This window comes from Sorex fumeus, unplaced genomic scaffold (genome assembly GCF_029834395.1).
Source record: "Sorex fumeus unplaced genomic scaffold, SorFum_2.1 ptg000007l, whole genome shotgun sequence".
Taxonomy (NCBI): domain Eukaryota; kingdom Metazoa; phylum Chordata; class Mammalia; order Eulipotyphla; family Soricidae; genus Sorex; species Sorex fumeus.
The window spans coordinates 8,047,521-8,071,509 of record NW_026606064.1 but is presented as its reverse complement, the minus strand read 5'-3'; the positions used below and the strand labels follow the sequence as shown (position 1 = coordinate 8,071,509).

Genomic DNA, 23,989 nt, shown 5'->3' with positions numbered 1-23,989 from the left:
ACAATTATAAAAGTTATAGAGGGCCAGCAATAGTAAAGCTCACAGCGGACCTGGGTTGGATCCCAAGAATCGGGTTCAATTCCCCACAGCCCCCGGAGCACAGCCAGGAGTGATCCAGAACAAGGAGTAACCCCTAAGCATTGCCAAGTGCAGCCCAAAAACAAACAGCCCCCCCCCCCCCCCGCAAAAAACCCCTGATAAAACCTGTCCTAGAAGCACTTGTGTGCAATTTCTGATGATTCACGAACTTGTGATGTTCATCTATATTCATTATGTACCCCTTTTTAGAAAATGTGTAATATTATCACAGTAGCCTATTTAATTGAATAGAGCCTACTGGTATTTCCCTTTAATTTTATGTGCATAAACCACTGTATTTTTAGTGTAAGAACACTAGATATGCTTGGGATAGCTCAATGGGCTGAGCTCATGCTGTGCAGGCAGGAGGCCGTTTCCAGTATTTACTTACAAGGTGCCCGGGAAACACTGCCAGAAGTAACTACTGAGCAGAGTCCGGAGTAACTCCTGACCACCATTAATGGGATTTGGAAGCCAAACACATTTTACTTAACATGTGAGGAAGAATCTGGTGTGTTTAATAAGCCAAGTAATAAAAAAAGTACATTAAAACTATAAGGAAAAATGTACAGCACTTTCCTTGCATGTGGAGGATGAATGATCAAGTTTTGATCACTCCTGCCAGTGCCTGAGGGGACCATGAGGTGCTGGGGATCAGACTCAGTAGGAAGCCTGAGAGCGCGTGTACGTACACACACACACACACACACACACACACACACACACACACACACGGTGCCCTTAAAATACCAAGTTGTAAAAATTTATAAAATTAAGTTCAACACAGTATCAGAGAGGCCCAGAGAGATACTAGTATGGACAAGGTGCTTACTTACCTTGCATTAGGGCTGATGCAGGTTACACCCCCAGCATGGGTTAGACACCCCCAACCCCCAGCACGCCAGAAAGTGATCCCAGAATGCAAAGTCTGAAGGACACCCACAGCACTGCTGGGTGTGGCACAAAACCCAAAACAGTAGTAATAATAGAGAAAAGTGAAAGTATTTTATCTATAAAACATGCTCTCAATAACAGAAAAATCTTAAATCTCCATTTGATGAAATACAAATTAACAGCGAACCATTCAACACCCAAATAAAATACTCTAGAAAAGGTTTTTAAAAGCATACCTGTTGCTTTAACAGCTGTGGGTCTGGCAGTCATGACTGGTTTAGGAGGGGTCGGAACAACTCTGGGAGCCTCCACAACCACCACTTCCTGTTCATCTGAATTTGTTAAAAAAAAAAAGTCAGACAGGACCACTGAAAGCAGGTGGCAAATCTGTGATGACCTTGTAAAGCCCGTAGTTTCATTATTTAAAGTCAGAAAAGGATAAATAAGCATAGTGCACCACCTTCCACCTGCCTTCTACTGCAAAGAAGGTACATGGAGAGCCAGAGGGATAATAAATAACAGGCAGAGCGTTTGCCTTGCACCCGGGTTCGATCCCAGAGCACAGAACTAGGAGTAAACCCTGAGCACCACTGGGTGTGCCCTCCCTTCGCCTGAAGCACACTGAGAAGGGTCTGAGTCAAAGTAAGGTGACGGTTTTGCCCGTGGGCAACCAAGTTCGACCCTCCCCTCCCCTAGGGTCCACGCGCCCCTCTGTTAAGAGTTCTGTGAGCACAGAGTCAGGAGTAAGACCTAAGCACCACCGGGTGTGCCCTCCCCCGCAACCAAACGTAAAAAATTCGAGATCGCCAGCACCTCTCCCCCACCCCCATTCAAAATATGCGGGCACCCACACCCCTCCACGTCTTCAAGGCCAAGAAACAAGCACAGCTGTAGCAATTCAGCGCCGTTTTTTCTTGTCCCCCGCCCCCCGCAGGAACAACGAATCGAGGTGGGTTTTCTGAGGTTGCTTTAGGGCTTTTTTTTTTTTGGTTTCTTTTCTGCAGTATTGGGAGATCGAACCCACCACGTCTCCAGCCAGCCAAGCCACGTGCTCTCCCGCTAGGCCACCTCCCCGAGAGATGGTTTTTTTTTTTTTTTTGCTGTTATAGTAGGTTTGATTTCAATTCCTTTAACGCCTGAAACTGAAATGGTGGTGGCTAAGCCAGAGGCTCACTCTGGGGAGAGCGCGACACACACACACACACACACACACGAGCTCCACGTCTCCAGACACACAGACACAGACACAGACACACACACACACACACACACACACAGGCTCACTCTGAGGAGAGCGCGACACACACGAGCTCCACGTCTCCAACACACACACACACACACACACACACACACACACACACACACAGCCAGAGGCTCACTCTGAGGAGAGCGCGACACACACACGAGCTCCACGTCTCCAACACACACACAAAAAAGCCAGAGGCTCACTCTGAGGAGAGCGCGACACACACACACGAGCTCCACGTCTCCAAAACACACACACATACACACGAGCTCCACGTCTGAGGAGAGCGCGACACACACACGAGCTCCACGTCACACACACACACACACACACACGAGCTCCACGTCTCTAGAAATCGCGCCGATTACCTGCCTTCTGGGGGAGGGGGGCAGGCCACGGGGGCAACTCACGCTTTGGCCAGAATTAAAAATAAATTAAAAAAAAAAAACCCACGGTTCGCTTCCTTCTTGAGAGGACCGACAGAGTACCAGCAAAAACGAAAGGGGAAATAAGAAATAAGATTTTTTTTTTTAAAGGAAACGAAAGGCCCGTTTCCTCGGCGGAAACGCTCTCCCGGCCAGCGTGGTCGTTGAAGGGAACGGGGGGTGGGGAGGAAGACACTTGGGCGCCCGGGACCGACAACACCTGCACCAGAGAGAGAGATGGCGATGGCGCCGCCGCCGCCCTCCCCGTGCTCTGTCTCCCTCCCCGGCGCCCACCCGGAGGCCTAGGCCTCAGCGAGCCCGCGCTCGAGTGCCTCTCGCCCCGCCTCAGGGCCGCGTCCCCTCACCTTCCACTGCAGGCGCGTCGTCGGGGGCCGCGGCGGCAGGCACCGCGGGCGTCGTCGTGGTCGTGAGCGCCGGCGCGGGCGCCGCGGGGGCCGCGGGCGGTGCAGCAGCCACCGCCACGGCCACGGCCGCCGCCGCCGCCGGGGCCGGGGCCGGCTGACTGGGCGCCGGCACGACCGGCGCCGCCGTCGAGTCCGGTTCGGGGTCGGGTTCCGGCTCCGGGTCCCGACCCGGCGTGCTGCTGCGAGGCCCCGGCGGAGAGAGCTGCAAGATAGGCCTGCGGCCGGGTACCGCCCGGGACTTCTTCCCCATCGCGAGCCTGGGCGCGAGCCACGAGCGTCGAGCAGCCCAGAGGGGCGGGCACTGCGCGCGGGCGCTGCGTAATCAATATTCATACATCGCGATACCGCCTCTGAGAGACAGGATCCGCTTCTAACCGGCGGCGGGGGGTGGGGGGGGCGGGGAGGGCGGTGCCGCGCGCCCGCGCAAGCGCCGTGCGCTCCGCGCGGCTCGCCGCGCTTCCTCCCCAGCACACCCCAAGGGCGGGCTTTGCCCACGAAGCCAGATGATTGGTCGCTTTGGACCCGTTGAAGGAGCCAGTAGCCAATGGGAAAGAAAAAGCGGAGTCAGGCTCGCGCCAATAGCGCCGAGGGCCTGAAGTCCGAGCGAGGTGGCCGTGACTTCCGGCCCCACCCTTACGGTTTGCCGCGGAGTCTTTTCTTTACCCGCGTCGTCCTCCATTTTGTACCTGTTCTTGGCTCCTTATTCGTCATCGTCTCGGGACCTGTTCCCTGTCCTCACTTTTTACCCTTACTAAATTGCTTGGTAGCGTGGAACGTGGTTTATGCTTTTGTAAAAAAAATTTCTTTTTCTTACGGAGCACAAAGATGCCATCGGTTACATTTTTGAGCACCTGATGGGCGGCGGGGGCGGGGGGAGGGGTGGAGGGACAATCGCAGGACCTTTCGACAGGCGAGATGAGAAAATAATTGTTCGGTTAGAATCCATGAACTTTTCCAGTCTGGACACTGGCCGCCTCACCGTTTGGGTTTTGGGTTGGGTTCGGTTAAGGGGGAATTTTTGTTTTTGTTGTTATTTGTATCTTGGTGTTTGGGGCCATAACGAGCACCTGGGACCCAAGGTTTTACTCTCCCGGCTCTGCACTCAGGCATCTCTCTTCGTGGTACTCGGGGGCCCATGTGTCTTTCTGGCGACCCAACACGACTTGGCCAGGTGAAGGCAGGTGCCCTTGCAGCTCTTCGAGCTTTACTCCTCCAGGAATAGCTTCTGCACTGCGTTAAATATTGTTAAATATTTGGGGCGAGGCGGGGGGAGGAAGGCTCCTAAGTGTTGCTCAAGGGATGCGGCCAGCCAGGTCTGCAATAAGCTGCTGACCCCAGGATTCAGTCCTCCACGGGCCCTGCAATGTCAGGACCACAAGGGAATTCCTGAAGTGCTTGGGGTCTTCAGGGCCACACCTAGTGGTGCTTGGGGGGGAGGGGGGAAGGGGCGGAATACTCGGGACACCTTGTGTCAGGAATGGAATCCAGGTTGGGGATCAGCAAGGCCCTAACCTCTCTCCTGCCCACCACTTCCCAGAAGAAATTATTTTCATTGTTCAACAAATTCTTTACTCCCTTTCTTCCTTTTTCTTTTTCCTTTTGTGCCACAACCAGCATTGCTCAGATCTTTCTTCTGACTCTACCCAGGGATCATCCTAGTGGGGTTTAGGGGACCGTATGGGGTGTTGGGGATGGAATCCAGGCCAGCCATGTTCAGGGAACTGTCCTACCCGCCATCCTATCTGGCCCCACCAAGTACCTTTTTTAACCTGTAGGTCTCAGAGCTGAGTCTAGAGCTTTACCCATCTCTCTAAATTAACTTTGAGGACTCTTTTTAAATTGCCCTAGATTATTTTCGTTTGGGAGTTACGGCAGTGCTCAGGGCTTATTCCTAACTGCTCAGGAATTACGCCTGGCGGACTTTGGACCATACAGGGTGAGGAGTGCTAGGCAACCGCCCTACCCGCTGTGCTATCTAGCACTCAGATTTTTTACGTTGTTTTTAGAGGCTATATCTGGTGGTGCTCAGTAGCTACTTGCAGTTCTGGGTTCAAGGGTTGCTCCAGGTTATGACGGAATGAACTAGGGATAGCTAATGTTAGGCATGGGCCTTAACTTCTCTCTCTACAGTGAATTTTTGTTGGTAGTGTTTGGGACACAGTACAGTAGCTTTAAAGATAAGATGGGGGGGGCTGGAGAGAGAGCACCGCTGGTAGAGCGGTTGCCTTGCACGCGGCCGACCCGGGTTTGATTCCCAGCATCCCATATGGTCCCCTGAGCACTGCCAGGAGTAACTCCTGAGTGCAGAGCCAGGAGTAAGCCCTGTGCATCGACCGGTGTGACCCAAAAAGCAAAAAAAAAAAAAAAAAGATAAGATGGGGGGACAGGGGACGGGGCAGGGGCTTTGCTGGGAAATGTACACTGGTGAAGGGATGGTGGTACTCTGTATGACTGAAGTCTAATCATGATCAACTTGTAAGGGTTCTATCTCACAATGACTCAATTTTTAAAAAAATAATAAAAGACAAGATCAGAGCTGAAGTGATACTACGAAGGATAGGGAAAACATTTGTCTTTTTTTTTTTAATTTTTATTAGTGAAACACCATGAGGTACAGTTGTAGACTTACAAATTTTTGTGCTTTGGTTTCAATTATACAATGATCGAGTACCCGTCCCTCCACCAGTGCCCATTTTCCACCACCACTGATGCCAGTATCCCTCCAACCCCCCATTCCCCCTGGCTCTGTGGCAGGGCATTCCCTCTGAGAACATTTGTCTTGCATACACCTGACCTGCTGGAGCGATAGCACAGCGGGTAGGGCGTTCGCCTTACAAGCGGCCAACATGGCCGACCCGAGTTCGATTCCTCCGCCCCTCTCGGAGAGCCCGGCAAGCTACCGAGAGTATTCGATATGCCAGACACAGTAACAACAAAGTCTCCAATGGAGACGTTACTGGGCCCGCTCGAGCAAATCGATGATCAACGGGAGGGCCTTTACCTTTACCTTACACCTGACCTGTACAGATTGTTACAGCAGGCTGGTCACCAGGAGCTTACATTCGATAGACTGGGAACACCTGCAGGGATTGCCCCCAAAACCTCCATCCCCCAACCCCTCCTCCCCGCCCCCTCGAGCCCTGTAAGCTACCGAGGGTATCCGGCCCGCATGGCAGATAGACCCTGGCAAGCCATCCGTTATGTACCAAATATGCCAACAGCAGTAGCTAAAATGGGTCTCATTTCCCTAACCCTGAAGGAGTCTCTATCTGAGTTGGAAAGAACAAAAGGGCTCCGACGAAGCAGATAGCGCTCAAGTCAACAGGCAGGAAGGCACCCCGCAAGCAGCTGACCACCAGGGTGGCCCGCAAGAGCGTGCCAGCCAAGGCGGTGTGAAGAAGTACCGACCCAATACGCTCTACTCAAGATCCGCCAGCTGCCGTTCCAGCGGCTGGTGTGGGAGATCATGTAGGATTTCAAGACCGTCCTGCATGTCCAAGTCTCTGTTACTTCTGCTGGTGCTGGGGAATTGAGACCAATGCATGTGTTCCATCCCCTGAGCCGTCTCTTTACCCATACCATACATTTTGGGGGGAGCGTGGGAAGGAGTTGGGCCAGCTGCTCCCGGTACACTGCTTGGGAGAGCATGCAATTACCGGGGATTGCACCTGTGACTCTACATGCAAAGCATACACTTCAGATCTCTCCCCAGTCCTGTTTGTTTTTGTTTTGGGGCCACACCCTTCAGTGCTAAGGGCTCGCTCCTGGCAAGCATGGGGGACTATATAGTGCTGAGGATCTAACCTGTGTCATGTGCAAAACAAGAACCCTCCCTACCTGCTGTACGATCTCTCTGGCTTATGGGACTGAGTGATGTTCCCAAGCATTGTGTGTTTAATGATAAATGGACCAGCGGACTAGAAAAGCACTGATACAGACCTGCACACACCACACACAGCCTCAGGCCTGACTGTAGAGGTCCCTGTTCGAGGAAGAGGAATGGCTCATCGTGTCTGCTCCTGTGATTTTTTTTTCTTTTTGGGTCAACCTGGCAATGCACAGGGGTTACTCCTGGCTTTGCACTCAGGAATTACTCCTGGCGATGCTTAGGGAACCATATGGGATACTGGGAATTGACCCCAGGTCAGCCACGTGCAAGGCAAACGCCCTACCAGCTCTACTATCGCTCCAGCTCCTTCTCCCATGATTTAAGAATTCCAGAAGCCAATCAGATGTTCCCTCAAATTCCCTAATCCACTCACTACCCATTTTTCAATTCTAGTCTACTTTCCCAGATAGCTTACAGGAACCCCAAGTCCTAAGCCCCAACCTGATGTAAGATTTATTTTCAGGGGAAACAGTAAATTCATTAACCTGGGGCTCAGACCCAGAATACAGTGTTGCTTGATCTTGGGGTCCCTCGTGGTTCAGATGTGGGAGCGAGCCACCATTTGTCAGGGATCAAACTCAGTGTCACAAGCATGCTAGGACTGTACCGAAGCCACATCCCAGGCCCCTGAGCAAACCCATTCTTACACTAACTCTAGATTCTCAAGTTTTGATTTTCAAGCAGCAAGCAACCACACATTTGGATGAAGTAACAACCTCGTCTCACCCTCTTTCTGACTATAAAAACATTCCATTTTCAGGAATGGGGCCAGAGCTCAGTGCAAAGCACAAACCCAGCATGTATGGCACCCTGAGTTCATCTTCCACCCACTCCACCCTTAAGAAAAACCTTTCTGCAGGGTGCCTGTCTCCAACTTCAACTCAATGGTGTTTGGACACCCCATCTACCTGCCCCCGGTCATCCTCCATCCTTTTTTCCAGTTCCAACCTGCAAAACCATTTCCTCACCAGTCCTGTCCCAGACTCAGTCAGCTCCTTTTTTATGTGGGGGGATGGGAAGGGAAATCACATTTAGCTGCACTCAGGCCTTTAGGCTTTGTGCTCAGTGATTGCAGCAGGTGGGGTTTGGAGACCACATGTGGTTCTGGGGATTGAACCTGCTCAGGTGGCATGCAAGATAAGAGTCTTACTTGCCATACAACCAAAAGAAAAGTTGGGGCCAGGGTGATAGCACAGTAGAGAGGGCGTTTGCCTTGCACAGGGGTTCAATCCCCAGCATCCCATATGGTCTCCTGAGCACCACCAGGAGTAATTACTGAGTGCAGAAGTTTTAACCCCTGAGTGTCATCAGGTGTGGCTCAAAAAAGAAAAAAAAAAGTTGGAAACTTTGTTTTAGAGTTTAGACCACACCAAGGGTTACTCCTGGCACTATATCAGGGATCACTCCTGGAGGTGCTCTGTGGTGCTGGAAGTTGAACCCCAAAGTCAGCAGCATGCAAGGCAAGTAAGTGCTCTACCCACCCTACTCTCTGGCCCTAAAATGTTTGAAACTTTATTTAAATACCATGATTCACAAGGTTGTTCATTAGAAAGTTGTTTCAGGCAATCAATGTTCCAACACCAATTCCACCACCAGTATGACCTTCCCTGTTTTTTGTTTTCTTTTTGGGTCATACCTGGTGATGCACAGGGGTTACTCTTGGCTCTGCACTCAGGAATCATCCCTGGCGGTACTCAGGGGAACCATATTGGATGCTGGGAATTGAACCCGGGTTGGCCACGTGCAAGGCGAACACCCTACCCGCTGTGCTATTGCTCCAGCCCCTTCCCTGTTTTCCTTACCCACCCTCAAGCTTGCCCTTTCCCAGGCATAAAATAATTTCCTTTATTTTACTTTTTACAACAAAATGGCAAATGGAATTATCAAAAACGACAAGTAAAATAAAACTTGTAAAAATTGCACAATGGTGTTACCAAAGTCATTGTCTGAGGATTCACTGAGCTGGTTGGTGCTAGGTGAACCTTCTGTGTTACTGTTTTCATCCAGAGCGAGCTTAGTGGCCTACGCAGTTTCCCATCAGATTTGCTGTACTCCTACTGAGCTGTCAGTGCTGTGAAACTTGGAGAAGCCATGTGATTGCATGCTCCGGGAGCTGTGGAGCTGGGACAAGTCAGCACTTTGGCGTCTCTTTGAGATAAGTCGTGGAGCTGAGCTGTTCGTGTCAGAGGATGCCAGGTGTGGGTATGGGTTGTGGAACCTTTTGACAGGGCAATGAATCAGCCCTTCCCCTTTCCAAGAAGGCCCTTGAGTTCTTTGTCCCAAGACCGGTCTATCTGGCACAACCCAGCAGCTTGATGTTTCTCCAAAATTAGTCCTTTGGGTCCAGAGACAGTACATAGTACAACAGGTAGGGCACTTGCCTTGCACATGACCAGCATAGGTTTGATCCCAGCAACCCATTAGGCCATGAGTCTACTGGAGTAATCCTTGAGTGTAGAGCCAGGAAAAATCCGAGCACTGCCAGGTGTGGCTCAAACAAACATGGGGGGAATGTTGGGGGAAATAAAAAGTTGCAGATCCAAAGTGTGAGAAATTTAAAAAACCGGGGTACCTTCTGGTCTGACAGTAAAAGTGAGGTAGACAGAAGAAAAGGAGAAAAGATTGGTCGAGTGGAGTTCATGCTCAATTCAATCAGATAATCAGTGGTTGAATAAATAGCAGTACTTCTACATTAAAAAAAAAAAAAAGATTGGTCGAGAGAGAGGTCAAAGAGCTAGAAGATATATGCCTGCATGTAGGAGCCCTGGATTTGATTCCCAGCATGGCATAATGACCAAACACTGCTAGGTGTGGGCCCCCTAGGGCTATGAAAAACAGATCAAGGGATATATACACGAGACAACCAGATCATTTCCTTAAAAGATAAACTTTAATATACAGAATAAAATCCAAGATTTTTTTCACCTCCCCCCAGTTGGTTGGCATGAATGCTTTTGAATCTGACCAGTCAAGTTTCTGTTTTGGCCCGATACATTATTAGACAGTCTGATCAAGTCCGGCTTGATTATCATACATCATAGAAGTTAACAATTTACTCTAAAAATTACAGATAGGGATTTCCAATTTTTTTCTTAGCTAAGAGTTTACTTAACTTTAGCCTCAGAATCAGATTCAAAGTAAGGCATTTGTTTGACAAGCTGGTCATCATTTTAGGCTTAATTTAGGCAAATGACTGAATACTTTATTGAATATCCTACAAAAACTCCACAATAAATAATGCAAAGAGTATGCAAAATCATTTGCCTGTTTGCAATACAGAAAATACATGTCAGTTTTGGACCAAAATAATTCCATTGAAATACAAAAAAGTGACATGACAGAATGAAAAGATTTGTTGTGACAGCTTTGGGTGATCAGCCACAACAAACCCACGACCAGAGCTAGTAAGGAAAGTGAAGGTGAGTTTTAATTTGCAGATAAAGAATGTCTTCGGAACTTTAAAAAAATATAAACTCTAAAAAAGCTTGTGAATCATATACAAAAGCAGCTGTTTGAGTCCAAGGTTGAAAACCAGCAAGTGTATTAGCACTGCCAGCAAATACAAGGCCAGTGACACCCCTGTCCTCGTGGTCATCGCTCCCACAGAATGCCGACTCCCCGACGTCCCTGCTGTCCCAGTCATTTATGGGCAGGAGAATCAGCCTGCAGTACAGGGTTCCCACGGGGGAAGTCTGAAGCCCCAAGAGGCACCACATGGTTACAAAGGCCAGGCAATCATCTGGATCACAAGTTCCGGCGATATAATAAATCCCGGGTTGCCTTATCAACTTTTTGCTGGTAGTCTTCCAATTTGTCAAGAACTTTCTGCGACAGCTGGAAGAAAAAGAAAAGGATTAGAGAATAGCTCAAAGACAGAGAAAAACTAAAGTTACAAATCACCTATTTTTCTGCCTTTTTTGGGCCACACCTGGTGGTTTTTAGGGGTTACTCCTGGCTCTGCACTCAGGAATCACTCCTGGCAGTGCTCTGGGGACCATATGGAATGCCAGGGATCGAACCCAGGTTAGCCACATGCAAAGCAAACACCCTACCTGCTACACTGTGGTTCCAGCCCCTTTACTGATCATCTTGACATCACCAGATTCCCTCATCTTTATTTAATTTGTGACTTTACTAATAAAACCAGAATATCCTATCATGTATCTCCCCAAACTTGGAATTTACTTATTTATTTGGGGGGCGAGAAGAGGGCACACCCGACTGTGTTCAGGGACTATTATGTGGTGCTAGGGTAAGAACCCAGATTATCTGCAAGTAAGGCAAGTAAACTACCCATTGTACTCTCTTTCTAGCACATCCAAACTTGGAGTCTTAATTTTCTAGATATGCATATCATATAGGAGTATTTCTATTTATTTCATTTTCCTTCTCACACCAGTGTTTTCCCCCTCCTTTTGCAGTACTGAAGCTTCAATACATGTGCAGGCTTTACCACTGAGCCGCTTCATTGGCTCCACACACACCAATAAGTATATCTACCTGTATCTATTTTATTTACTTTAATTTTCTGTTTTTTGGGCCACAGCTGGCTGTGCTCAGGGTTTACTCCTGGCTCTACACTAAGGGATCATACTTGGGACATTACGGGATACCAGGGATGGAAGCCAGGTCAGTCGCATGCAAGGCAAATGCTTTACTGATTGTACTATCTGTCTAGCCCTTGATGATGATGATGATTACTATTATTTTTGGTTTTGAGGCCATACCCAGTGATGCCCAGGGGTTACTCTTGGCTCTGCCTCAGGGTGCTGTGTGGGGCACCATATGGGATGCCGCAAATCGAACCTGGATCGGTTGTGTGCAAGGCAAACACCCCACCTGCTGCATTCTCTGGCCCCAATTAAAAAAAAAAATTGGTTCTTGGGTCTCACCCAGCAATAGTCAAGAGTTACTCCTGGCTGTGCTCAGGAATTACTCCTGGCAAAGCTTAGGGGACCATATGCGGTGCTGGGGATTGAATCTGAGTTGGCTGAATGTGTGACAAGCAATCTACATACCATACTATTGCTCTGGCCCTTTAGTTTTTTTGAAAGGTGCCACTCCTGGTGGTGCTCAGGGGACCATGCAATACTGGGGATCAAAGCATACACTAGTCCATTATTCCAGCCTCGATCATTCCCCCTGCCGGCTCCCCACCCCCCCACAGCGGCTCAGGGCTTACTTCTGGCTGGCCCTGCCATGTATAAGTCAAGTGCCCTATCTACTTTACTAACTCCAGATCAGTATTTTTAACAGAGGCATTAGTATTCTTGTCCCAAAACCAGAGAGGCTCTGCTGTGCTTTAACTACCTGCTAAGAGAAATACAGAATTGATAATTGTTACATAATCTCGTTTTCATTATTTGTTACCATCTGATTTATCCAAAATCCATACATCTGATTAGTAAAGACACAGGTACCCTTTTCTCTCCATTGACCAACTCAAAAAAAAAAAAAAGTTTAAAAAAACCCAAATATCACTTGGTCAATACTCTGAATAACTAGCTAAGAATCACTGTGCTAGATGGGCCAGAATTATAGTACAGCAGGTAGACTGTTTGCCTTGCACGTAACCAAGCTGGGTTCGATCCCTGACACCCCATATGGTCTAAGTCCACCAGGAGTGATCCTTGAGCACTGCCAGGTATGGCCCGCAAATAAAACAAACAATAAAGAGAATCACTGGGCTAGATAGAAACATTTGGTTAGAGTAGACAGTCAATGAGCTGAGAATTTGTTTTAAATGCAGGAGACACAGGTTTGGAACCTGGGTTCAAGCCCCAGCACCCCATGGTCCATCCCTCCCAGCACCGCCTGGAGCAACCTTCCTGGCAACCACTGCTCAATCACATCTGTGAGATATGTCAAGTTGAACTGATGAGTAAGTCACCAGGACAAAGCATCTGTCTGAGTAACAGAAACACCATCATTTTGTGTGTTTGCTGGCCAAGGTGGCTGTGTATGCTGAGCCCCCTCAGGGGTAAGTGCTTCTTATACTCGTTTCCTGGCAGGGTCTGCCCAACTGAACAATCCTGCAGAGTGAACTGCCTGCCATCTGACGCTGTAAAATTCAAGCCCACACTTCTTCCTAGGGCTTTCTGGGTGCAAAGGTGCATGGGTGCTCTGCCTGACTCAGGGCAATGAACAGGAGGAGCCTTCCCTTCAACTCCAGAGGAGCCAGGAGCAATCACCAAGAGTTCCCACTCACGCCCAGGCCCAACAGCAGAGGTGCCGGGGAAGGAGTCACTTACCGCGAGATTGTGGCTATTGGCAGTGTTCTCCCCCAGAGCCTGCAGAAGCTGGTCGATGGATGAATAGGGCAGCCATACCATTGGGGCAGTTGCGGACAGTGGAAACTGGAAACAAAGTTATTACTGAGGAAAGCCTGAAAAGTGCATCATTTCATTTCTTCTTTATTTTCATTTTTCTTTCAGTTTATTATTTTTACTGTTTTAGGGTCATACCCAGCAGTGTTTGGGAACTATATGTGGTGCTGAAGGTTGGACCCAAGTCAATGCCGAGCAAGGCGACCGCCACCCTACTCCTGGACTATCCCTCTAGCATTTAATTTTCTCGTTTCTGAAGTATGTCATCTCTCGTGGGTAGCCTCTGTCACAGGTCTTCACAAAAAATGTTTTAGTGAGGGGGTCTCCTGAGCACTACTGGGAGTGATTTCCTGTACACTGTCACGTACTGCCACCCTGACCCCTTCTCCAAGAAACAAAACCAGCCCTGGATCTGCTGCTTGGAGAAGGAAATGAGAAAACATTCGCAGATACTCAATACAAGTTCCTGGCACATGAAAATCACTATTTTGTTCTTATTTATTTTCCAAATAACAATAGTCACATTCCTTTGATGAAAGAGAAAAAATAAAGCAATGTATTTTGTTTTACTATTTAGTTTTTGGGCCACATTTGGCAGTGCTCAGGAGTTGTTCCTGGTTCTGCACTCAGGAGTGACACCTGGCAGAGCTCAGCGGAGCACATGTAGCCCTGGGGATTGAACCAGGGTTGGCCGATATTGAACTGGGATGGCGGCATGTAAGGCAAGTGATAAGTGATTCCTTTACTCCAGAATTTTTTCTAGCCCTGGGTTATTCAAGAATTATTCCTGGTGGTGCATGGGAACCATATGGGATGCCAGGGATCGACCCAGGTTGGCCACATGCAAGGGAGACGCCCTATTAGCTGTATTCTCTCTCCAGTCCGAGCATTTCCATTTTTGAAAAAAAAAAATTATATGGGGGGTTGGAGACAGTACAGGGGGTGGGGAGCTTGCCCAGCATATGGTCGACCTGGGTTCAACTGCCAGCACCCCGTACGACCCTGAGTCCTGCCAGGGATGATCTCTGAGCACCAAGCTAGGGGTAAATGCTGAGCACCACTGGGTGTGACCCAAAAACAAAAACAATTTTCATTCTGGGTGACACCCTGTGGTACAGCATACTCAGGGACCAGATGTGGTGCTGGGGATTCTAACCTGGGTCACAACTGCTGCAGCAACACACAAGGCCTGACCTTCTGTGCTGGCTCTGGGGCCCATGGACTTCCATTTTAAAAACAGGGAAGCTCAGAGCGCCAGTTCTTGATCTTACAGAAAAACTAGGTTTATATAACGGAAGAGTTAAAGGTTATTTTCATTTACTCTTGGGGCTCTAGTGCTAATGCAGAATAAACTGTTCCTGCGTACCTCAATCCCAAAGTACTGATGTCCTTTGCCTAATACAGCATCCACATATTCTGACACCAAATCCACGGCTTCTTCTAAAAGGTCATAGTTCAAGTACAGTCGGAGCAACTCAGCAGCGTCAACCTGCTGTAAAAAGTCAGTGATTACTTGTCTCAGAGAGATGCTGCAGCTAAGCCATCACGGGTACACTCAGGTGGGCCGAGATCTCCCCTGCCAGGAGGCCCAGCACCTCAGTCAGTCACCCAACAGCCTGACATACCCAACAGCCCAGTTCCATGACTAGTTCCAAGAGACACCAAGACATGTTCTGGGAGCATGACAGTTCTGAATTTCACAGCACTGACAGCTCAGCAGGAGCACAGAAAACGTGGTAGGAAAGTTACATAGAAGCCCACTAAGCTCAATGAGCGAAAACAGTAACACACAAGGCTCAACTAGAACCTAATAGCTCAGCGACTCCTCAGGCAATGACTTCTCACAGTAAACCACTGTGAGACGTATGTTGTAAACAACGTAAAATAAATTATTTTGTGCCTGGTAAGGGGGTAGGCATGGGGAGTGGGTGGGAAATTTGGGGCACTGATGGAAAGTCACATTGGTGGTGGGATTGGTGTTGAAACATTGAATACCTGAAACTACTGTATCATGAACAACTTTGTAAATCAGTGTCTAAACAAAGTCTTAAAAAAGTCAGTGATTATAAGCATCTAAGACATCTGTTTATTTCCCTCACACCTGGACATGGGCTTTACACAGTATGCCAAGTCGAGTGTTCAATACACTGACATTTCTACTGACCAATACAAATAAACAAGTACTTTGGTTTACTACCATCTTGGCATATGGGCTGGAGGGTCGAGCCCAGTTACTTTTGGGCATCTATCCCCATCTCCCTCATTCTGAAATCCAAGACATACTTAATTTTATTTTTGTCTTTGTTTTTGCTTTTGGGCCACATTCAGAGATGATCAGGAGTTACCCTAGCTCTGCACTCAGGAATTACTCCTGGTAGGCTCGGGGGAAAAGACTGGGGATCAAACCGGGGTCAGCTGAGAGTAAGGCACATCTAACTGCTGTACCATTGCTCTGGACCCTAATTAACTGTGTTTATCATAGTCTGCTCTCCAGTCTTTTGGTAATTGTTGTTTTGGGGCCATAACGAGCAGTGCTCAGGGCTTACTCGTGGCTCTGCACTCAGGAATCTCTCATGGCAGAGCTTTGGCTCCACATGTGGTGCGTGGGATCGAACCAGGGTCAAGCTATGTGTAAACTATTGCTCTGTTCCCCCAAAGATCATCTTCTTATACTAAGACACCACTTACCTTATAACTGTTTATGAGCCAATTAGGCAGAGGCACTCCATGAGTCAAGAGCTTCTTGATTACACAATGATGGTATAAATTATTCTGGACTTTATACCTGTCCAGGTAGGTGGATAATAATCGCCACGCTTCATCTGTAGCACTTCAGAAAAACAAGAATGACCAGTGAAGTTCAGATTACGTTTTTCTTTTGTGGATCAAACCCAGGACTTTACTTACACATGCATGCAAGGCAAGTTCTCTACCTCTGCTGATCTGAGTTCCAGATTATTTTTGTTTTGTTTTTATTTTGGTTTTTGTTTCATGAGTAATCCCAGTGGTACTCAAGGATTACTCCTACCTCTGCCTTATGATACTCAGGGGACCATATGGAAAGCAGGGACTGAAACCTGGTAGGCTGCACGCAAGGAGAACCCAGGAGAACACAGTCAGGTGTGGTCCCAAATGAAAAACTAAAGATAAAAATGAAAAGGCAGGATGCTACAATTTCAAATTAGTAAGCAAGGGAAATTTACTAGAGTTGGCAGAGCAGTCTGAGGGAGAAGCTGAAGAATTTTCTGCTAGACATGAGTCACACACAGTCAGGAAGTACTCAGAGCAGGAACTCATAAGATGTGGCTGGTGAGTTGCAGGTCAAGTTGGCTAGACTTGAGACAGCGGTTCTAAGTGGATATAGGAATGACCACCTCACAGTGGGAGGAAAACAGCACACTCCGGAAGCTTTGTAAACATGGACTTCCAACCACATATTATTCTTCCTGGGTTTTCTTTTGGGGTCACATTGGCTCTGAACTCAAGAATTACTCCTGCCAGGCTCAGAAGATCATGTGGGGTGGCGGGGATCAAACCCAGATTGGCCACATGCAAGGCAAGTGTCCTCCCTACTCTATACTACCCATTGACCTCTCTTTTTTGATTCTCTTTCAGGAAGGGAATAGGAAGAATACATTTCATAGTCCAAGATAACCTGGCTTAGACAATGCTATCAAACATTACCTGGTGGTATTACCCCATCAGAAATTGTTTTTGCAATAGAGTTTGGCAAAACTTAGCCAAGAAAGAAATCAGCAGAAGACAACAGAGTTAAACAGAATGCGGAGACAGGAAAGGCTTGGCAGGGTGGGCTGAGGCCCGGGGCAGTACCTGGACTCCTTTGTGGTGATGACGGACGAGAGCTGATTGGCCGCGAGCCAGGCCCAGGCTTCTGCTTGTGCTGCCTCTCCGCCAAACTGCAACTTGATGCACCTGCAGCGACATGGTGTCGCATACAGTGAACACACGTGTCAAAACATGTCTTGCTATTTGGTCACCAAAACTAGAGAGCAAAGTGTTTACTTCGCTGAGTCCACTACTGGGACACTGGTTCTTCCTTCACCCCCACAGTGACTTTACCAGCTGACCCACTAGATCACTAACAGCTTTTCAGGGGAGGATTTTGGGCCTTTCCTGGTGGTGCCCAGGGGCTCTTACTCCTGGCTCTGTGTTCAGGGGTCACTCAGGAAGACCATAGGCAGTGCTGGTGAGTAAATGGGTCAGCGGTATGCCTCACCCCTGGACTATCTCTCTGGCCCCAGGTCACTGACAGTCTTAACATGCCATTGATGAGGCTGGAGAGAGAGAGAACTCAACAGACTGAGTGCATGCTCCACACGCAGGAAGTTCAGGTTCAATCCCTGGCACCACATGGTCCCCCAAATACCACTGACAGTGTCAGGAGCAGCCTGAGTAGTGCTGGGTATGGCCCAAACCAAAACAAAAAACAATTTCCAAGTCAGAAATTACTAAACTAATGCTTAGGTACAACAGAAATACTTTGAGGACTGGAAAGAAAGCTGAAGAAGGGGCGGAGAGATAGAACAGCAGGTAGGCGCTTGTCTTATATGCGGCCAACCCAGGTTCAATCCCTGGCATCCCATATGGTCCCCTGAGCACTGCCAGAAATGATTCTTTTTTTTTCCTTTTGCTTTTTTGGGTCACACCCGGAGATGCTCAGGTGTTACTCCTGGCTCATGATGCACTCAGGAATTGTTCCTGGTGGTGCTCGGGAGACCATTCGATACTGGGAATCGAACCTGTGTTGGTCATGTTGGCTGCGTGCAAGGCAAATGCCCTACCCGCTGTGCTATCGCTCCAGCCCCAGAAATGATTCTTGAGCAAAGAGTCAGGAGTAACCCGAAACCATGCCAGGTGTGGCCCAAAAATTAAAAAAAAAAAATTAAGAGATCATAGTGCATCGTCTACATGAAGGAGCCCTGTGGCACAAGGTCGGTCACTGGAACACCGCTGAGCTGGGTAGGTAAGGATGGGCGAAGCCTCTGAGCACAGCCAGGTATCACCCAAAATTAAAAAAGGAAAAAGGAAATCTTTTTAATGGTTATGGAGTCAAGACATACTATAGGACTGAGTGAACAAAAGGCATTATCTAAAATAGAAGTTACTATTTAACCCAGTTATCTAACGGAACATGGATATATGTGCTTTAGGAAACCAGGCCTTCTGATGTCTTAAGAGAAGCTATAAATCAAGACACACACACACACACACACACACACACACACACACACACACACCACGCGCACACACGTGCACGCACAATAACAACACAGTAAAAAATTGTGTGGACTAAGTAAGACTTCTTTAAACCACAAATGGCTTGTAGGCTAACTGGCTTGGACACCCCCTGGCTTACATTAAAATAGCATTTTTGCATTAGAAAATTAAGACTATAAAAAGACAACTTCATACATACTTGAAAGCAAGCCCCTCAAAGATCGGTGTTAAGGGCAACTTGAAAGTCTGACAGAGAGACAGAGCAGTGTCAAAGAGGCCAGCCTGAACCAAGAGAGTGACCATCTCCTCTGCTGATGAGCTGCCTGAGGAAACAGAAAAGGATTATTTAGTGTGACTCCGGGCATATGCCAGAGAGGCCGATCACTGGCGGGTCAACGTGTGTTTCCGAGTCACCAGGACACACCTGATACCAACTGGCGGACCTCGCCCACTGCTTAGCCCAGTAGCTCTTTGCCAGTCCTGCCTGGCTGGCAGTGCCAGTACTGCGTTCTTACCTGCAACCGCGATGGCAGATGGGTCGTGCTGGGCCAGCGTGAGGCGGATACGCGCCAGCGAGCATTCTTTCTCCAGATCTTCCAGTTCCAGGATTTCAACTTGCCTGTTTGCTAAAAAGCCAAAGAATTTCAATGCCCAGAGAATGCAGGCAGTGTCTACTATAACCACATGATCAACTTGTTTCCACTGGACATGAAGGAACGTCCGGTTTCATTTCTAAAGCCCTGAAGACAGGGAGAAAACTGAGGCCTCAATAAAAGTAAACAAAACCCAAAGCAACTTCTCTGTTTCATTCATGTAGGTGAGTCAAATCAAAACTCGGCGTTAAGAAAAAAATCAGCTGAAGCTGGATGTAGATGAGGAGGCTCTGACCATGCAGGATCCTGATGAAGGAGGAGCGTCTCGTGAACTTTTGCCGCTGTGAAAAGCTCCATCAGTAAGCAAGGAAGTTGCCAGAGGGGCTGAACCAAGACCAGGTGTGGCCAACTCTAGCCCTAAGCTCTACAGGGAAGATGCTCATGGCACTAGTGACATCAAAACAGGCTAAGTCTGGCGCATATTTAATAGGACAAGTGATAAAGATGCCGGTTCAAAGGGATACTGCCAACTCCCAGCAGATTACAGCATAAAAAGATACACTGGGCAGAAAGAATTCAAAGGGCCGGGGAGGGAGATAACTGGGTTCAGTCCTGGGCACTGCATGGTCCCCAGAACAGTAGCAGAACAGACTGTGAGCACAGAAAAGGGAGGAACCCCTCAGCATCACTGCATATGGCTCAACACACAAAACCAAAACCAAACAAAAAAGGTTTAACACGCTTCATATAATAACTATGAAGTGTATTGCCATACAACGTATTGACTATCATCTAGATTACATGTAATTATTTAAAGATATAAAATAGTCAACCTCTACATATATTGTACCAATACACTCTAAACCCCAAACCAAATCAGTGTGTGGCCTGACTCACTTGGGGCAGCTGTGTATTCACCATCATGATTCCTCTTAGGGGATGCGCCAGGGCGATCGTACTATAAAAAAAAACACCATGGGAAAAATTATTTGAGTTTGAAATAATTAACCATGATTTAAATATTCACGCCTAAGCTCTTTAAACATAAATGAGTTATTTCAATTGGCGTAATTCGTGCCATAAAGGGAATGTAACTCTAAGAGAAATGGGATTGGGGAGCCGGAGAACTAGTATGGGTGTTAAGGCACTTGCCTTGCATGGGGCCCACCTGCGCTGGAATTCCAGACACCACAAATGGTTCCCTGAGCACCACCAGGGGTCATTCCTTAGCATAGAGCTAGGAACAGTCCCTGAACACTGCCAGGTTGCTCCCAACAACCACCCCCACCCCCCAAAAAATAACAAAAAGAAATGAGCTAAGGACTGGAGAGAGGTTAAGACACTTGTCCTGCATGTAGCCAACTCAGGTTTGATCCCTGAGACGACATCATACCCTGAGTACCACTAGGAAAGACACTCAAGTGCACAGCTGGGAGCAGCTTCTAAGACCCACAATGTGTGGACCCAACAGCACCCCCCCGCCCCCCAAGGAAACAGTTATTTGGGCCATGGAGATAGTTTCAGGGCTTGGAGTACCTGTTTTGCATGTGGGAAATTCAGGTTCAATCTCTGCACAACACGGTTCCCTAGCACCATTGGGAGTGACCCCAGAACACAGAACTGGAAGTATTGCCTGAGCACTGTGAAGTGTGGCCCCCAAACAAAAAAAAATATATACACTGTTGACTACAGATTAAATTAACAAAAGTGACTACAATAAAAGCAGCTACCTCTGACTAAGCATTGCATCCAGGTTCTAAGTCAGCTATATGAATGGTCACTCTGAGCCCAGTAAGGCAGACACTAGCATCATCCTTATTTTAAGCAAGAGATGGAGGGCCCAGGCCGAAGTTAGTCGGATTGGATCCCAACACTGCTCCGTAGCACTTTTTCCTGTAATAATACATCTGAACCTGGCAATGAAAGGACCGTATACCTGGCAACAGACAAACTGAATTTTTGCAAAAACCACACACTAAAAGAAATCAGCAGAAACTTCAAAGTGAGGGTTGGTTTTTATTTTATTTTTTTTTCATTCTGAGGTCATACTCAGTGGTGCTCAAAAGCCACTCGTGGCTCTGCACTCAGAAATTATGACTGTGGGCTCGGGGGACCATATGGGATGCTGGAGACTGAACCCAGGTTGGCTGCGTGCAAGGCAAGTGCCCTACCTGCTATACTACAGCTCCCTGAAGTGAGGTTTTAAGAGAACCAAAGGGAATAAATAATCCCCAAACTCCAGGATGGGAAATTTCCATACCACGGCACCAGCTGCCGGCTGCACGATCCACGCATACTCCGGGCGGATGAGCCGCAAACAGTTGAGTGCAGCCAGGTAACAGTTGCCTTGTTTCTCCAGGCCCCGGAGGGTGCGGACCTCTCTGCCGAGGCGCATCCCGTACTCGAACATCACTGTGCCCGCTGAGATAGAATAAACCAGAGTAAATCCTTTAGGAGGATGGTTATACTAATTGTATAGTAAAAGTGAAAGCTATACCCACCTTAACTTAAAATTATTTAAAATTTAACTTAAAATTATTTAAAAAGTCACGTGGAAGAGCCGGGGTGGTAAGACAGAAAATAAGGTTTTCACGCTTTGAGGACTGCCAAGAGTAATCTCTGAATGCGGCCGGATGTTACCAGAGAACAAAAGCAAACCAACAACAAAATTACAGTGGGCTTGAGAGACATGACAGAGGGTAAGGAGGTTGCCTTGCATGCAGCTGACCTGGGTTGGATACCCAGGTAAAAAAAAAAAAAGGTAAAGGCCCTCCCGTTGATCGTCGATTTGCTCGAGCGGGCCCAGTAACGTCTCCATTGGAGACTTTGTTGTTACTGTGTCTGGAATATCCAATACTCTCGGTAGCTTGCCGGGCTCTCCGAGAGGGGCGGAGGAATTGAACTCGGGTCAGCCATGTTGGCCGCTTGTAAGGCGAACGCCCTACCCGCTGTGCTATCGCTCCGGATACCCAGGACTCCATCAAAAAAAAAAAAAAGGAAGAAATTAAGTGGTGGAAAAATGCACACATGCTTAATCCTGAACACTAAGGGACTCCTGAGCACTAGTTTAGGAGCACCACTCAATAAATATCTTTTAAAAAGTTATGCTATCTACAGTTTATTCTTTTTTAACAAGGGGCTCAAACTGAGGGCCTCACACACTCCAAGCCTATGATCTACAACCAAGTTTTAGTCCTGGCTCTACATCTTACTCTCCAAAGGTGAGGGTTGGGTGGGGTATGGAAGAGAGAGGGAAGAGAATTGGGGAAGAGACAGTGAGAGTGAGAGAGAGACAGAAAGCTCAAGTGTAACAACACAAGAATTCAAAAACAGCTAAAAACATTCAAGGTCCCTCTAGTGGAAAAAAATGCCATTTAAGTTAGCAGGGATTTAAGTTAGCTCAGGGCTCAGGAACACTACATGTTGTATGCACACGGCCCAAAGTATGTTCCCACATGCTGTGTGGTCTCCTGAGCACTGGCAGTGGTGGCTCCTAGCACCAGGAGGCCCGAATAGCACTGCATGACCAGGCTGGAGCATTAAACCATTGGTCCAGTTGGACAAATATTACTGGGATTGGTCCCCTATCCTCCTGAGCACTGCCTGGGAATTTGCCTCCAACCCACCAATAAAGCAGAATAAAATCAGACAGAAAACACATACAATGTCAGGGCCAGAGCAAAACTACAGCAGGTAAGGCATTTGCCTTACAAGCAGCCAACCCAGGTTCAATCCTTGGCATTATATATGGTCCCGAGCCTGGAGTGATTTCAGAGTTCAGAGCCAGAAGTAATTCTGGAGCAATGCCCCATGTGGCCCCCCCAAACAATTAACAAAAAACCGAAATAAAAATACCCCACAAAGATAAGATAAAGATAAAGGCCCTCCCGTTGATCGTCGATTTGCTCGAGCAGGCCCAGTAACGTCTCCATTGGAGACTTTGTTGTTACTGTGTTTGGCATATCGAATACGTCACGGGGAGCTTGCCAGGCTCTGCCGTGCGGGCGAGATACTCTCGGTAGCTTGCCGGGCTCTCCGAGAGGGGCGGAGGAATCGAACTCGGGTCGGCCATGTTAGCCGCTTGTAAGGCGAACGCCCTACCCACTGTGCTATCGCTCCAGCAACCCCACAAAGAATGTCAGCTAATTAGAAATGGCATGTTCATGACTATTTATTTATTTTTGCTTTCTGAGTCACACCTGGCGACACACAGGTTACTCCTGGCTCATGCATTCAGGAATTACTCCTGGCTGTACTCAGGGGACCATATGGGATGCTGGGAATCAAACCATTCTCGGCTGTGTGCAAGGCAAGCGCCTTACCCGCTGTGCTATCACTGCAGCCCCTCATGAAAATTCTAGAATGTAAGTTTGTATCTTAAGGCTAACAGCTAATTTTCACAAAGTTGAAGCTAATCTTACAAGCTAATCTTTTTCCAAATCCTTGAGTGAAAACTCATTCAATGGTTGAGAACAGGGCAAAAATTAAGAAACAAAACTTAAAAAATAACAATAATAATAGCATTTAGTACAAAACAACCAAATACCCCTATGTTTACTCCTGGCTCTGTGCTCAGGAATTGCTCCTGTGGGTGCTTGGAGGATCATATGCAGTCACCAGGATTCAAACCTGGGTTAGTTGCATGAAGAGCCAAGTGCCTTAAGCCCATACTCTCTGAGCCCAATATAAACTTCATCCTAATGAGAAGGCTGCCTCCCCCAGGCCCTGCCTGCACAAAAGCTCACCCTTTCGGTAATTGTGTCGGTAGATGTGAAAGGCGTAGAGCAGCTCGTAGTAACTGTGAGTCATAAGGTCCACAGCTCTAGCTCTGGACTCGATGATTCCCACGACCTAAGGAAGAAGAAGCAACCGGAC

General features: G+C 47.9%; 2 protein-coding genes across 3 annotated transcripts in view; both read right to left on the bottom strand.

Annotated features, from left to right (window-relative positions):
- Window positions 1–3,433, bottom strand: part of FNBP4 (formin binding protein 4) — a 52,974-nt gene extending 49,541 nt beyond the window's left edge. The window contains exons 1-2 of one of the 2 annotated variants that reach the window (XM_056131361.1): window positions 3,009–3,433; window positions 1,209–1,304 (exon numbers count right to left, since the gene is read on the bottom strand). In XM_056131361.1, coding sequence (XP_055987336.1) covers window positions 1,209–1,304; window positions 3,009–3,318 — 406 coding nt within the window. In that variant the 5' untranslated portion in view covers window positions 3,319–3,433. The remainder of the gene's footprint in view (window positions 1–1,208; window positions 1,305–3,008) is intronic. The other variant, XM_056131360.1, reaches the window with a different exon arrangement.
- Window positions 3,434–9,825: 6,392 nt separating this feature from the next.
- NUP160 (nucleoporin 160) overlaps window positions 9,826–23,989 on the bottom strand; it is a 48,006-nt gene continuing 33,842 nt past the window's right edge. The window contains exons 27-36 of the mRNA XM_056131804.1: window positions 23,860–23,965; window positions 21,375–21,535; window positions 20,012–20,072; window positions 19,037–19,147; window positions 18,721–18,844; window positions 17,115–17,216; window positions 15,972–16,113; window positions 14,650–14,775; window positions 13,209–13,313; window positions 9,826–10,791 (exon numbers count right to left, since the gene is read on the bottom strand). Coding sequence (XP_055987779.1) covers window positions 10,702–10,791; window positions 13,209–13,313; window positions 14,650–14,775; window positions 15,972–16,113; window positions 17,115–17,216; window positions 18,721–18,844; window positions 19,037–19,147; window positions 20,012–20,072; window positions 21,375–21,535; window positions 23,860–23,965 — 1,128 coding nt within the window. The 3' untranslated portion in view covers window positions 9,826–10,701. The remainder of the gene's footprint in view (window positions 10,792–13,208; window positions 13,314–14,649; window positions 14,776–15,971; window positions 16,114–17,114; window positions 17,217–18,720; window positions 18,845–19,036; window positions 19,148–20,011; window positions 20,073–21,374; window positions 21,536–23,859; window positions 23,966–23,989) is intronic.